Raw genomic sequence first — 13,977 nt, forward strand, 5'->3', positions numbered from 1 at the left:
GGTTGAATGAGACCATCGCTCCAACCGCTCCGTTTCCACGGCTTCGCAAAGCATGCCAGTGCAGAAGGAATTTTACTGTTTATCTATGCGAAGTGGATTTGAATCAACCAAGCAGGTATTTGGTAGAATATGCAGCTTTGTTTAGGCGCTCACACCAGTACGTCCCCTCCCTCACCGCTTTCGCTCCAGAGTATCACCAAGACTTACGTTGCACACTCAACCGGCCGCGGTGGCTCAGTGGCTAAGGCGTTGCGCTGCTGAGCACGAGGTCGCGGGTTCAATTCCCGGCCGCGGCGACTGCTTGTCTGATGGAGGCGAAAAGCGAAAATGCCCGTGTGTACGACATTTCGGCGCACATTAAAGACCCTCAGGTGGTCAAAATTAACCCGGAGCCCTCCACTACGGCGCGCCTCATTGCCTGAGTCGCCTCAGTTGATTGATTGTAGGGTTTACTACAATCAATCAATTACGCTGTACACCATTCAGAGCGGACTGAGTGGCGATAATTTAGCAGTTTAGCTTCTGCTCGAAACCAATGCATTACCCAGAACCTCGTGAAACCTATATTCATAGGGAAGGAATTACCCTGATTTATCAGCGACGAGATTTTTCGTGATGGCGGCGCTTTTAATTTCGATGTTACCTACGGAAGAGGTTATGCTTTGGCGATAGGCTCAATTATTGGCTCGAGGAAATTTCAGCCTAGATAAGTCGTGGTCGATTTGAAAATTGATACGGCTAGCTGACGCTATGCTTGGAGTGGTGGGGACGCAACGAGCCCTCTTTGGCATAGTGCAGTAACTTTGTGATAGAGCTGATACAACGCGGGGCATAGACAAAGGGACACCTGTCAATTGTGATTTTCGGGGCTCAGGTACAAACTGCGGTTAGTTTCGCTTCCCCTTCCAGCAGAGGCCTAGCGCCACAAGCTTGCGAGCACGATTACGACGTGGTGCCATGATTGCGAATAAATATTGAAAATGTTGAGGCTATTGTACGCATTTATTGCCTTATCACCGGTGAGCCATGCGAGAACAGAGCTTGTTCTGAAGCATAAAGCATGACCACAAAAGCTGAGGCCGTTATAGCGCAAGGAGGACTCAGCACCAAAGGCCACGATTTCTTTTGGCCAGAAATGAGCGATTCAGATCCTAATCGGAATATTAGTTTAGAATCTGAATATTGTTGCGTATTTTCACTCACTCACTCACTCACTCACTCACTCACTCACTCACTCACTCACTCACTCACTCACTCACTCACTCACTCACTCACTCACTCACTCACTCACTCACTCACTCACTCACTCACGACTGTCAGTGAAACTCACGACAGTCAACTCACTAACACGACCCACTCGACAGTGAATCAATAAAATGAATGAATGAATGAATGAATTATTAATTGATTGATTGATAAATCGGCCAATCGATCAATCAATCGCACGACCGGTCCGTCGGTCAATTAAGAAAGTGGTGTGACGGGAAGAATGCGTTAAAAGCGTGCTCCCCCTTCTTCTGTGCAGATGGGAAGCCGCCGAGTGGGCCTCGAACGCCTGGAACTCCACCAACGGTGGCGCCGAGGGTCCCGACCTGGATCCCGCCCGCTTCCAGGTGCAGCGCGAGCAGAACGGGCCATTCCAGCTGAGCTGGCTGTCCGTGGCTCGGGCGGGCCCCTACGACGCCGGCGTCTACATCTGCGTCGCCGAGAACCGCGCTGGCCTGCGGGCCGCGAACACAACCCTCTCCGTGGTGCAGGCGCCGCCGGCCGCCAGCGGCCTGTCGCGGACGCACAAGGTGGTCATCGTGCTCTCCAGCTTCCTGGCGCTGGTCATTCTGGCGCTGCTGCTGTGCTTCGTGGTGGCCCGGCAGAGGGCGCTGGCTGCCTCTAGGGCCAAGTTTCCGGGCATGCTCAAGCAGCTGGCGCGCAAGGCAGACCTGGTCGAAGTGGCAACGCCCAGCGACACCAAGGCGGCCCAGCTGGCCGCCATGCAGCGCTCGCCGCAGGACGACACGGCGTCATCTCCGACGGGCCGCGGAGACGGCACCACGCCGGACCTGGTCAACGGCAAGAGCGGCGCGATGCTCGACTACGCGAGGCAGCCCAACGGATACGGCCCCGTAGGCAACGGTTACGCGAACCCCGCCGACCCCTGCTACGGCCAGTACGGACTTTGCGAGCGCTACCACCTCGAAGAACCCCCGGAACCGCCGCACCGGCAAGGGCTCTACACCCCGCCCGAACAGGCGGCAGCGGCGCAGTGGAGGGTAGTCGAACCCACGGCTTCTTGGAAACGTACTGCGGGACCCGCAGGGCCTCCTGTCCTCCCGGCTTGCTTAGCCGTCGGAACGGAGACCCGATACTCTCCGGACGAAGGATACGGTGAGGGAAACTACGAGGGCACAGAGGTTTGAGCGTAGCGACGAAATCGTTTGAAGCTAATTTCACTGCTACTCACCAACCAGCCCTGGCGGAGGCAACACTGAGAGGCGGTGGCTAGCGAATACCCCTGAAAACACGCTTTTAGCGTGATCACGAAAGGAAGAGCATCGCGGCGTCCCCTTTTTTTAGAAAGAAGAACGGCAGCGGGATGAAGAAAATGGCCCCCACTGAAACCGTGCTTCGTGCGGGGGGACCCTGTCACGTTGGTCGATGCCGAGCCCCCTAAGCCCCGCTTTACCGCGAATCTAGAAGACAGAGCTGCATGGCGGATGTTTTGTAACAACGAACTGCTGCCAAATGGTGTAGAGGTCTATTTTGAGTACCCGAGAAAGACGACAGAGCTACGGTCCGGAATGAAGTTTTCTCCGAAGAACTGTGAACGCAAAGCAGGTAGTAATCGTGACGGAGTGTACACTAGAACTGGATCTGCAAAGCCTAAGGTCCGAAGCAGAGTGGCTGCCGAAACGTGCGTAAAGCGTTTCGAATACAATGAACCTCGCTATGTCCTCCGCCACTTCTGTTGTCTGCACAGACTGCGATTCCGCAAGTAGCAGCAGAACGACTCCTATTTGTGTGTTGGCGCCCAAATGTCTTTGTCGAGAATGACAGATGCTGTTGTTTTCTTGTGTGTGTGATGTTCGCAACGAATTCTTCGAATTCTTATTTATAAGGAACGGTTTGTTTCGAGAAGACGAAAGACGTGACTACTCGGACACTCGTGAGCTGCTGCTGGCTTTGCAGACGCGCCGAACGACGCCATGCCCGGCCCCCAGCGAGGAAAAAAAGGTCGCGCGTTTTTGTGCCGCCGAACTGGTTCCTAAATGCGCGAAACAGCCCTTGAACTCTGAGCTGGCGGATAAGTTGGGACTACAAAGCGTACGTACACTGTGCTTGCCCGTCCACCAAGCGCCGTCACTGCATATGCACCGCGTGGGCCACGTGGGAACTCGGAAACAAGCGTCCGCAAGGTGGTTGTATACGACCGAGGGGGACTTCCTTTGTGACACTTCGGTGCGCGTTGTGCAGTTGCGTTTTGTTTTGGTGTCCACGAGAACGTTTGAGTGAACCCCTTACTCATACACACATATAAATATATATTACATGCGTGTGCAGGTATGCGCCCTTGTACATATTTATTACCAAATGTTTGTCGTGACAGTGAAACTTCCGAACGCCGCGAATGGTCGCCAATAAAGTTGTTGTGCCAGACTAGTGTTTCGGTGTCGTCGAGAGCACACCAAAGTGTCAGCATTGCGGGCTGCTCCCGGACGGGCCCAAATTCTCTCATATGCTCGTTTTAGGTCCACCAACATATCACCTCAGTTCCCATAACAATGGTGCCACCTCCGCCACCTGGCGTGTGTGCTTTTGTCGACAAATGAAATGCGAACGCGAAAATATGAACCAGAACACGCGATAAAAAAGCATTTGGGAACGTCAAATAATGGCACGATATCGGTATATTTGGAAAGCCGCATTTCCCAGCCTTGTCACTGTAATTACGCTACGCGCCAATTTGTCTTTCTTGGAAAGAAATCTCACTGTTTGTGTGTTCCGGTTCACAAACAAACAAACAGTACAAACAAACAGCGAGATTTCTCTACTCAACCCTACTGACCAAAAGTAGGTCAAACGTTTGACCTACTCAAACGCAAACATTTTGGTCTGTCTGTATGTCTGTCTGTCTATGGCTCGATTCAGCCACCCGGCCAAAATGAAACTGAATCTGCGCAACAGTCTTTAAATACCCACAGCCACATCTAAACGTCTAAGTCCGGTGTAAATGTTCATACTTGTCAACATTGCTGAACAAGAACAAGACATTACGCAAATATAAGGCACCAAATCAATACATGAGTGATATTTGCAGTGCCCCTTTATTAAAAAAATTCATGGAAGCTTGGTTTTTGTAACAGCAAATGAAATACATCAACTGCAGAAAATCGTCGCCTGCTGTTGCCCGCGCCGCTATAGCTCCTGGCGGAAGTTTAAGAAATCAAACTGCAACAGTAACGAAAGGTTCAACTAGATAGGTTCCATGTTCCGCTTGGGACGCTCGCAGAGCAGGGCAACGTGGTTCTCTAAACATTGTAGTAAGGTGCCTGTAATCACGCGCATCTCCGCCGTATGGCAGCGCTGGCATCGAGGCACCCGTCCTGGAGCAGTAGACCTCGGTAAATGTAAAATGACTACAGCAAACCTCTAGCGTGATATCTTGGGAGGAACGAGACGGGAAAGTAACAGAATGAGAGGTGAGCGGGAAATAGACGAGAGGCCTTTACTTGGCAGGGGCGCCAGTCGACTAACCTCTTTCGGCGACATTTGCGACGAAAGAAGATACGTGGTCATTTTTTGTGCTTGTTTTTCCTCCCGCACGTGCCAGCGTTGCACTCATGTTTTTCGCTAACTTGGCGTCTTGGCGTACGTTAATTTAGTCACAACTGCTGCATTTCTCTGAACTTTAAGGGGGCACTTAAGCCCTCGACATTCGTTTGAACAGATTTTTTTTTATTCAGAATTTGAAACATTCTACTCTACAGTCTAATGTGATGTTACAGCTAAGCCTGTGGGCGAGCATACTAGTGACACTATTGTAATGTCCTGCGGGTGCAGCAATACATGGGAACGAGACAATTTAACAAAACAGTTTATTGACCAGTAGTTGAGCATATAAGGCAAAATAAAGGAGGTAAACAATGTGGCATTTTTACATTGTAATCGGCGATGGCTTCAACAATAAACAAAGCAGTGTACAGGGGTGGAAGGGGAGGGAAGGGCTCGAAGAATATAGCTGTTTTGAAATAGAAACCGGACAGTGCATAAACGTCAGCTGCGTTAACTGAAGATTTTCTCACTGGCTCTTGTACAATAGCGCTGCTGAACTGCTCGCTGATTATTCTAGGCCGCAAATCAATTTTCAAGCATATATCATATAGTAAAACTATTCGAACGTTATGCTGACACGCTCATGCGTTATATGGCGATTCAGTTGTGATTATTGGCGGAATATGAAGCGCCAGAGGATACGGCTATATAGTGCCACTATTGCGATACGCACAGGAAGCTAATGGTCATTCAAAAAGGCGGTCTGGAATCAACCTATAGAAAGCGTAGTTGTAATCAAAGTCAAATGTTCATGCCTCGAAGTGATAAAAAATGCATTCGGATTATGAGTTCACTGGTATATGCGAAATCGCGTGAGTTGCATGTACAAGTGAGGCCATAGTCAATAGCCACGCTTTGTATCCAACGATGTGTTGATGGGATTTCGCCGCGTTGGCCCCAATGACGCCACAAGACACACAAATGAAGCAAGCGAAAAGATGAAAGGCGGTGTAAGGGTTGCCAGGATGTGAATGGTCACGTGATGCCAGCGCTGTATAAGCGCAACAGCCTGAGTACACAATTTTCGCTAACGTCCGCAAACGTGGGTCGCGGCACCGGTGGGGGTGCGCCGGGGGTCGTCACGACTCTAGAAGGCCCGGGCGAGGGCCATCGAGTACGTGCGCTGCTTCTTGTAGTCGTAGTGGGCGAGCGGCTGGCGAAACCAGTAGAGGTCGCTGGGCAGGTGGTACCGCATCACCGTGGTGATGAGCATGATGGGCCGTGCTCGCTCGGCGGGGCTGCCCGGGAAGAGCATGTGGTCAACGCTGCTGGGGATGTACGTGGGGCCCTTGAAGAGTTCCTCCGTCTTGGAGCACTGGACGATGCCCTGGATCAAGATCACGTCCAGCACCGCCTCGTCCAGCTTGAACTCCATGGCGTGGTAGAGGTTCGGCATGAGGCCGTTCTCCAAGAACCGTCGCAGCTTGTCGTGAGTCCACTCCTGCGTGCGGGTCGTGGAAGCGAAAGAAGGATAACGTGCGTATATGCATTTACGATCAGCTTCTGGTTCAGTGGATCTAACCATCATGTGATCACACAATAACAAGAGTTTTTGAGGTACATCAGAAGGGACAGTCCCCGCCGCTCTCGAAAGCGAGGTAGGAATAGGGAACCAAAGAAAGGTGCGTGAATAGCAGAGTATAGGACAATCACTGTTGAGAAGAGCCCAACTTGCGTCATTTGCTCGTCACAGACACCGACGGGAGTAGAGAACTGAGGGGCGTATGTGCTTGTTTGTCTCTTGGGGGGTATCTTCGTCGACGGCGGTCACAAAATGTTCCGACCGAGGTTGCATCAAAGGCCTTACTAACCGTTGGCCTGTCTTGGAGAGTAACTAGTAACGCGTTAACGGTACCTAGTTACTTTTTTCAGTAACTTGTAACTGTAACACCGTTACTTTTTACAGAATGACTAAGAGAGGAAATATCGTTACAGTTCCTTACATTTTCACACAAAAATTATCCAAAAGAAACGCTCGCTAATAGCCGACGCACCGATCGCGCCTTCAACTTTTCGCACTTTCTTCGTTGCAATATGCTCTCCACCTTTCCCCTTTCACCCGCCGCGGTGGCTCAGTGGCAAAGGCGCTGCGCTGCTGAGCACGAGGTGACGCGTTCGATTCCCGGCCGCGGCAGCCGCTTTTCTGATAGAGGCGAAAAGCAAAAACTCCCGTGTGTACGAGATTTCGGCACACGTTAAAGATCCCCAGGAGGTCAAAATTAATCCGGAGCCCTCCACTACGGCCCGCCTCATCGCCTACGTTGCGTCGGCGCGCTAAACCCTACAATCAATCAGTCACCTTCCACCTTTCCACAACACCGCTCTCGTTGAAGTTTACAAAAGAAGGTCGCCAGGAGGATTATCGTCCCTGCAGCAGAACAAGGTCGGCCTTGAAAACGATTTCTTAAAACTTTCCCTTCGTCTCGAATAGAGAGGAAGCAAAAAAAAAAAAATCTGTTCCACTCAACATTAAAGCTGTCGGAAGTGCAGAGCAGGTATTTGCTATAACGGGCTGTGGCGCCGTTTATCCGTTCACTGCTACCGCCCATCACGCTCTCCACGTCCCTGTCTCACTCCACTTTTCATGAATTGAACGCAGGTTTGTCCAATTCAATTCAAATTTACCGCCTTCGCAGTGCTCGCGCGACCTGCCTGGAACAGCGCGAGCGGGATTTTGCACATGCCGGCGCCCTATATGCGCAGTTTGGAACACGTCGTTCGTGGCGGCCGCTTTTTCCGCTTAGTATAGTAAAAACGAACCCAACGGCCGTTCCTAACTAAATGGATGCGGGGGCTGTTGGTTATATCATGCCCAAAATATACAAAAGGGTGAAATTGTTAAAAGGTATATATCGTTAAAAGGCTTATATCCTGTATCATGCCCAAAATATACAAAAATAAACAAACACACCAAGATTTTGCTTGAAATGTACCTGGAGTTATCTTTGGGCTAAACAACGGGGAGATGCATGACAAGAGCCAGCGGTTAAGGAGTTTCGAATGATTAGGACTTTATTAAACGGGCTCATGAACTGAAACCCTTCTCATTCCACCGAGGTATAACGGGTAGAACGATTAGGACTGTGTAAACTGCTTGGTTTTCGAAGCCTGTGTGTTACGCCATTACGGTACGCCATGGGGCTCTACTTGGGCCCGTTATCTCGCTTCGCCACCTGATTCCGGCAGTCGCGTGACATTGTGACAGCGAGCTACGATGACAAGGCCAGCCGCTAAAGTGCTCTGCACTTAAAGAAACTGGCAATTATACCTCTGCCGAAGAGGAAGCAGGCCTACACTTTTCAGTTTTATAGAGTATCGGGAAAATAACGACGTTATTTTGCCACAGTGCTGCAGCGACAACAAGCTACCCTTGGCAACTGCAGCATAGTTAGCTGTTTTAAGCGGGGCTGTTGTGTTCGCACTGATGGCGTCTGTAACGCGAAACACCGAAGTGAAAAAAAAAAAAAAAGAAGAACAAGAACGCTTCCCGTGGCCGCAATCGAACATGACTCCCTCGCGTTATGAAGCCGGCGCCTAAACGATTGCTCCATTTCGACGTGGTCGAAGCGGTTTGGGAAACTTTGATGACAACCACAGAATCCGTCACGAGAAAGCCTCGCGTTCAACCATCGCAGTTTTTTGACGATGGGGTACATAATTTTCGGCTCAGATAACTAACTTAGTTATCTGAGCCGAAACGTGCCCATGACTGCCACTGGCTGCACTGTAGGCAGATCGCTTTAGGGCCTCACCATGTCGTCGTAGCTCGCTCGCTGTAACGCTTCGATGTAAAGCAAATGCCGAAATCAGGCGGCGCAGCGAGATAACGGACCCGAGTAGAGCCCGACGGCGTACCGTAACACAGTACCACAAAAGCTTCGAAAACCAACTGATTTTTATAGTCACAATTATCCGAAACTCCTGAACCGCTGGCGCTTGTCACAGATCTCCCTATTGTTTAACGCAAAGAAAACTGCAGGTACATTTGAGGCAAAATATATGTATAACTAATCGGCAGCCTCCTCCCCCCTACCGTTCAATTAGTTAGGAACGCTCGTTGGGTTGGGTTTTACGATAGTAAGCGGAAAAAGTGGCGGCCAGAAACGGCACGTTCCAAACTCCGCTGTAAGGCGCCGGCACGTGAGATATGAAAGCAAGCAAAAAAAGAACAGAATGCCTGCTCGCGCTGTTCCAGGCAGGGGGCGCGCGAGCACTTCGAAGGCGGGAAATTTAAATTGTACTGGCCAAACCTCCGTTCGGTTCATCAAGAGAGGGGTGAGACAGGGCAGCGAAGAGCGTGATGGGTGGTAGCAGTGAGTGGATAACGGCGACTCAGCCCGTTTATAGCGAACCACTCCTCTGCACTGCCGACAGCTTTCACGTTGAGTGAAACGGCTTTAATTTTCAATGTCTTGTGAAGCAAGGTGCTGTGGGGCAGGCTCTGAAGAGGCGGCGAGCAGGGTTCATACAGCAAGAGACTTTTGGGCCCACGAACCATGCCTACGACTCTGTGCGTCGGGGTTTATTTTGTCGGAGGACGATTACCTGGTTCTACCTAAACCTTGCAGTTTAGAAGGTGAGTCAGAGGGTGTTTGCGCAGCTTGTGGCTCGACCTGGGGAAAAATCACAATTCGCCTTCCAATTTCATAGGAGGTGGATGAAAGCATAACAGCGGAAGGAGCCCCTTTTAGGCTTAACAGCATACCGTTTCACCTTTTTATGCGCGTAACCGTACGTCTGGCTGTTTGAAATCGCACAAACCATGACAGGATTAAAAACTAGGTGCTGGTAGAGCGAGTCTTCTGCAATGAAGAATGGTTCGCTTGTATTTATTCGGGGTAAAGTATGCAGTCAACCGGCAGTAAAACGAACCATAAGCTGAGATAGCGCAGCCTCGTGTGGAGGCTGCGACATCTTTTACACAGGTACATTTAACCGAATTGTGCAGCGAGTTAGCGAGTTATGAAGTTTCTTCTTCCCGGGGCACGTTTTTTGTGTTCCAGGGAATTTAAAAAATCATTTATCCCAATGTTTTAGTGTCTTCACCCCATTCAGTGAGTAAGCCTTCTAAAGGCACGTGCTTTGATATTTGTTCGAGCCTCACCTGGTATCTCTTCTGGTTGACGAGTACCGCGAGGCCCACACGAATGGCGACACTGAACCACATGCGGTAGACGAGGTTGGGCGCCTCGGGGTGCTGCTCCACAAGCGCCGTCACCTCCTCCATGGGGATGCAGCACATCTCCACGTCCGTCTCGCACACGCACTGGCACACCGAAGGGCTCGCGGTCAGGAAGCCGAGCAGTCCCAGGGTGTCGGGCGCCACGAGGTAATCGCGGAAGGCCCCCTCGGAGAAGTAAAACATCGTCGTGTCGGAGTTGGCCAGGTGCGGTTGGTTTTCCCATTGCCCTTCGTTGCAGCCATCCACGCGGACAATTCCCGAGCAGATAATGAAGACGCACTCGTGCATCGTGTTCTTCTCTACGAGCAGCTCGCCTTCCTTCAGGTACTGGTAAAAGGACTTCAGGAGCCGCGGTACCACGTCGGGAGTCAACCAGGGCACGCTGAGCATGGTGCACAGCGCTGCATTCCCCACACTCACGTTGGTTGGCATGCCTTCTGCACGCTGGATCATCCAGGACAAGTTGCCGAACAGCAAGCTGTACTGCTTGTCGTCCAGTAGGCCACCTTCGTGCAGGTCGTTCAGGCCGTCGACTGCCTTGTTGAGTATTTTGCGTGCCGCTTGACGAGTCTTGGTGGCAACCTCGATGTTAGGGTAGCGCTGCTGAATGTCCACAACGTTCTTGAGGGTCTCCAGCTTATTGAAGCCGCTGTTTTCGCGTATTGCGACAGCCAGCTGCGGAGCCTGCACGAAGCGGTACACCTTGGCCATCGCCTCGTCCTCGGATATGATGTACGCCATGCTCAAGTCGTACGCGTAGAAGAGTTTGCGGTTCAACAGGCCGTCAAGCAGGTCCCATATCCACAGGAAGAGAACGACCCGCTTCTGCAATGTCTTCACGACCCGGCACGAGATGAGCGTGATGAAGCTGACATGCAGAAAGGCGTTGTAGATGGCGTTCGTCCTGCTCGTTTGCACCGAGGCCAGGCTGATGAGCCCGAACTCTGCGACCACCAGGAAGTACATGATGACATCCATCTGCTTCCACATGTCCTTTCCAGCGTGCAGCATTCCCACGCTCGTTACGAGCAGAACCATCTCAACTGAGTAGAGCAGGACGTATACGCCCTGGACGGTCGTGATGATCGACATGAGCTGCTCGTGTAGCATAGCGTCCGTGCCCTTCTGGTGCAGGAACAGGGCGAGGCCGCTGAGTAGAAACACAAAACCTAAGGCAATGAATCCCACGAGCACATGGTACCAGCCTTCCTTGGGCATTGCGCTGAATACGTTCGCCTGCTCCAAGTCTTCCTCGTCGTCCTCGGTGCGCGAGTGGGTGTAGCGCTTCTCGATGGCCTCGTTACCGGCGAACCGCTGCACCAGATCTTTGAGGCGATAGATCCAGTCGGGGACGGTCACGAACGGTTTCATCATGGAGTAGTCGAGATAGGTCTCCTTTTCCATCGGGTATTGCAAGGCAGCCAGGATGGTGGTCTTGGTCTTGTTATGAATCATGCCGTCCTCGTACAGCTTGTTGTAGCACACCTTTTGGAGCCTTAAAATGGAGCAGCTGGCCTTCTTGGCGGCGGCACTACGGTAGACGCGGGCGGGAACGTACGATTCCGACTGTTCCACGTGCTCCTCGTCCTCGGCGCCGGCATAAGGGTTGTCGATAAAGGTGTGCATCTGCACCCACTTCCAGTCGGCGCCCGAGAACTTCTTATCGCGGCGCTGGTAGCTTGTCGAAGAGCGGGCCGTGTTGCGTAGGGCCATTATCACCATGTTCATGTTGGCTCTTTCCACATCGGACAACGTCACCAGACCAAGCATGGACATTAGTTTCGGTAGTGTCGTGGTGTTGAGGATTTGAACGAGAAACAGCGTTCCCACGCGGATAAACTGGTCTTTGAGCGCATATTCCAAGTTCGCCGTGGGGAACGCTCTGGTCAAGTCGAGGCTGATCAAAATGGCGCCCTTAAAGTTGGCCCACGCCACGATGAGGCACTGCTGCCAGCTCAGGTCGTAGCCGACGGACGCTAGCAGAGGGTACAGCACGATGGTCGTCACGAAGCGCACTCCAATCTTAGCCACGTACGCGTTGATGGGGCTCATCAGTTCGCCCCATGATAAGTACTCGACCGTGTCGCGCCCAATCTGAAACGCTGAGAGGAACACGAGCATGGCATTGTAGCCATATCGCACGAGCATCCAGAACTTTTTCAATATAATGGGGTTATGAACGGTGGCTGTGGCGTAGGCGCTGGCAGTGAGCGCCATCGCAACGACCGTGGTGATGCCGGCGCCATAAAGGAACCTTTCGGCGAAAACCCACGTGGCGACCACACTCGTTACGCTCACCACAAAGGAGACGGGGAGGTCCTGCGATAGTGCTATCATGGTCATAGCCAGCACGTGGCCCAGGGCTTTTCCGAACAGCGGCCCCACCAGGAGCGTGCACACCATCGTGTTCGAGAAGGAGTAGATCGTCAATTTTCCCTCCAGGGTGCTAAAACGATAGGCCGCCCACAGGCAGGTGACTCCAATCAGGGGTTCTCCCATGATGATGGTTTCCAGAATGTGGGACCGCGCAGAGGAGAGCGAATTCAAGTCCGACACGAACATCGGCTCGGGGCAGCAGGTGACCAGGCTGATGAGCACAGTCTCGGCCCAGGACTTCTTATCGGCGTCCTTGGTGCCCGACATGTACATCATGAACAGCATGGTGCTGAACGCGAGCCCACCGAAGCCCAACAGGACGCACTGCCAGAAGCACTGCTTGAACAGGTGGTAGCGCAGGTTGAACGCCCCCGTGAACATGACCAACGGAAGGTAAAGGAAGAGCAGCTCCCTTATCTGCGCGTCGGTCACCGGTAGCACCCTCTCCTTGAGGTCGTAGCTGCTGACCAGTCGGCCGGAGGAGAAGCCGAGCAGGACAAGCACTGCCACTACGGGGATGTTGACCACACGACGCAGGGCCCGGCACACGCCGGCCACCATGGCCACCAAGAGCAGTATGATGACGCCTATCTGCCGGTCGAAGAGGCGAAGCTCGTGGCCGCTCTCATGTTCTTCCCCGATCAGGGCGTTCATCTCGGCGCTTTGAGCAGGCCGAACGAACGGGAGAGAGCCGATATTGCGCGGGGCCTACGGTTGGTCTGCGAAAAAATGGCGCTTGCTCGCGCTTCTCGAGCAGCTCGAGCACGCGCGGTCCTGTCGTCTTCGTCATGACCCTGTCTTTTTGATCCACTGGCAGATTTTTCGGAATTATTATTTTGACAACTCTGCGTGGTTTTAACGGGCCCGCTGAACTTGCGAATAAAGTTTAACCAATTAACGTCCTTTTTCTTGTTCTCTGCCATTGCTCCGAGCTTCATCCTTTTTTACTTGCTCCGCTTGCTGCTTTTAGTTGGAGGTACATTGTAACCAAAATTTATGCTTGGTTCGCACACAAAAAGCCACTATCCCGCACTGAGAGAAATGGAAACAACATGCAGCGACCGCTGTTTGTGTATCTCTATGCTGGGGTACTATTCCAGAAGGCCCGAGTTTGAGCGAAACTCGGGCAAGGTGGAGCTGTGGTGATAATCATAAGCTCATGATAATATTTCGGGACAGGGTTAAAACACCTTAGAAATGCGATTAATGCAATTTGCTGATTATTGAGGTCACGTAATTGGTCCAGGGCAGCATGTTCCAAGGATGCTCGACTAGGGCGTGACACCTCTTTCAGTGCGTTCTCTCGTTCCACTGCTTCACTGGTGGCTATTGGGGGCAAGCAAATCCAACTACTTTATTTTATTGTACTTTTACTTTATTATTCTGTAGTCCACTACAAAGTTCATTTTATTTTTTATTCCAGGCGTTCATGTGAGCTTTTTGTTGGAAATTTTTCGTCCTAAGAAGTAGTTTCTGCCGTCGGTGGCAGACAGTGAAATCAGGTGCTATGGCCGACTGGCAAAAAAAAGAAAAAGAAAGCGGGTGATGGAAGCGCGCCACATTCAAAACAGTTGCTGCTCGTATTACGTTAT

The 13,977-nt window shown here is 51.8% G+C and overlaps 2 protein-coding genes across 4 annotated transcripts in view; one reads left to right on the forward strand and one right to left on the reverse strand.

Moving 5' to 3' along the window:
- The window catches only part of LOC144174340 (uncharacterized), a 199,173-nt gene extending 195,522 nt beyond the window's left edge, over positions 1-3,651 (forward strand). For all 3 annotated transcript variants that reach the window (XM_077702987.1, XM_077702988.1, XM_077702986.1), the window contains one exon: positions 1,526-3,651. In XM_077702987.1, the coding sequence (XP_077559113.1) occupies positions 1,526-2,414 (889 nt within the window). In that variant the 3' untranslated portion in view covers positions 2,415-3,651. The remainder of the gene's footprint in view (positions 1-1,525) is intronic.
- A 1,981-nt stretch (positions 3,652-5,632) lies between these two features.
- LOC144173230 (sperm-specific sodium:proton exchanger-like) lies at positions 5,633-13,039 on the reverse strand. Its single transcript, XM_077701726.1, has 2 exons — positions 9,932-13,039; positions 5,633-6,268 (listed from the first exon to the last, which is right to left on the reverse strand). The coding sequence occupies exons 1-2, from the start codon at positions 13,037-13,039 to the stop codon at positions 5,915-5,917; spliced, it is 3,462 nt and encodes a 1,153-aa protein (XP_077557852.1). The 3' UTR covers positions 5,633-5,914.
- Positions 13,040-13,977: the final 938 nt, after the last annotated feature.

This window comes from Haemaphysalis longicornis, unplaced genomic scaffold (assembly GCF_048455015.1).
Source record: "Haemaphysalis longicornis isolate Haplotype H1 unplaced genomic scaffold, Haemaphysalis longicornis Haplotype H1 scaffold_3, whole genome shotgun sequence".
Classification (NCBI taxonomy): Eukaryota; Metazoa; Arthropoda; class Arachnida; order Ixodida; family Ixodidae; genus Haemaphysalis; species Haemaphysalis longicornis.

Excerpts from the sequence above, each read along its gene's own strand:
- LOC144173230 (XM_077701726.1), bottom strand. The coding sequence starts at position 13,039 with ATGAACGCCCTGATCGGGGAAGAACATGAGAGCGGCCACGAGCTTCGC. Across the intron at positions 6,269-9,931 it reads TCAACCAGAAGAGATACCAG|GAGTGGACTCACGACAAGCT; the intron begins GTGAGGCTCGAA and ends ACCCGCACGCAG.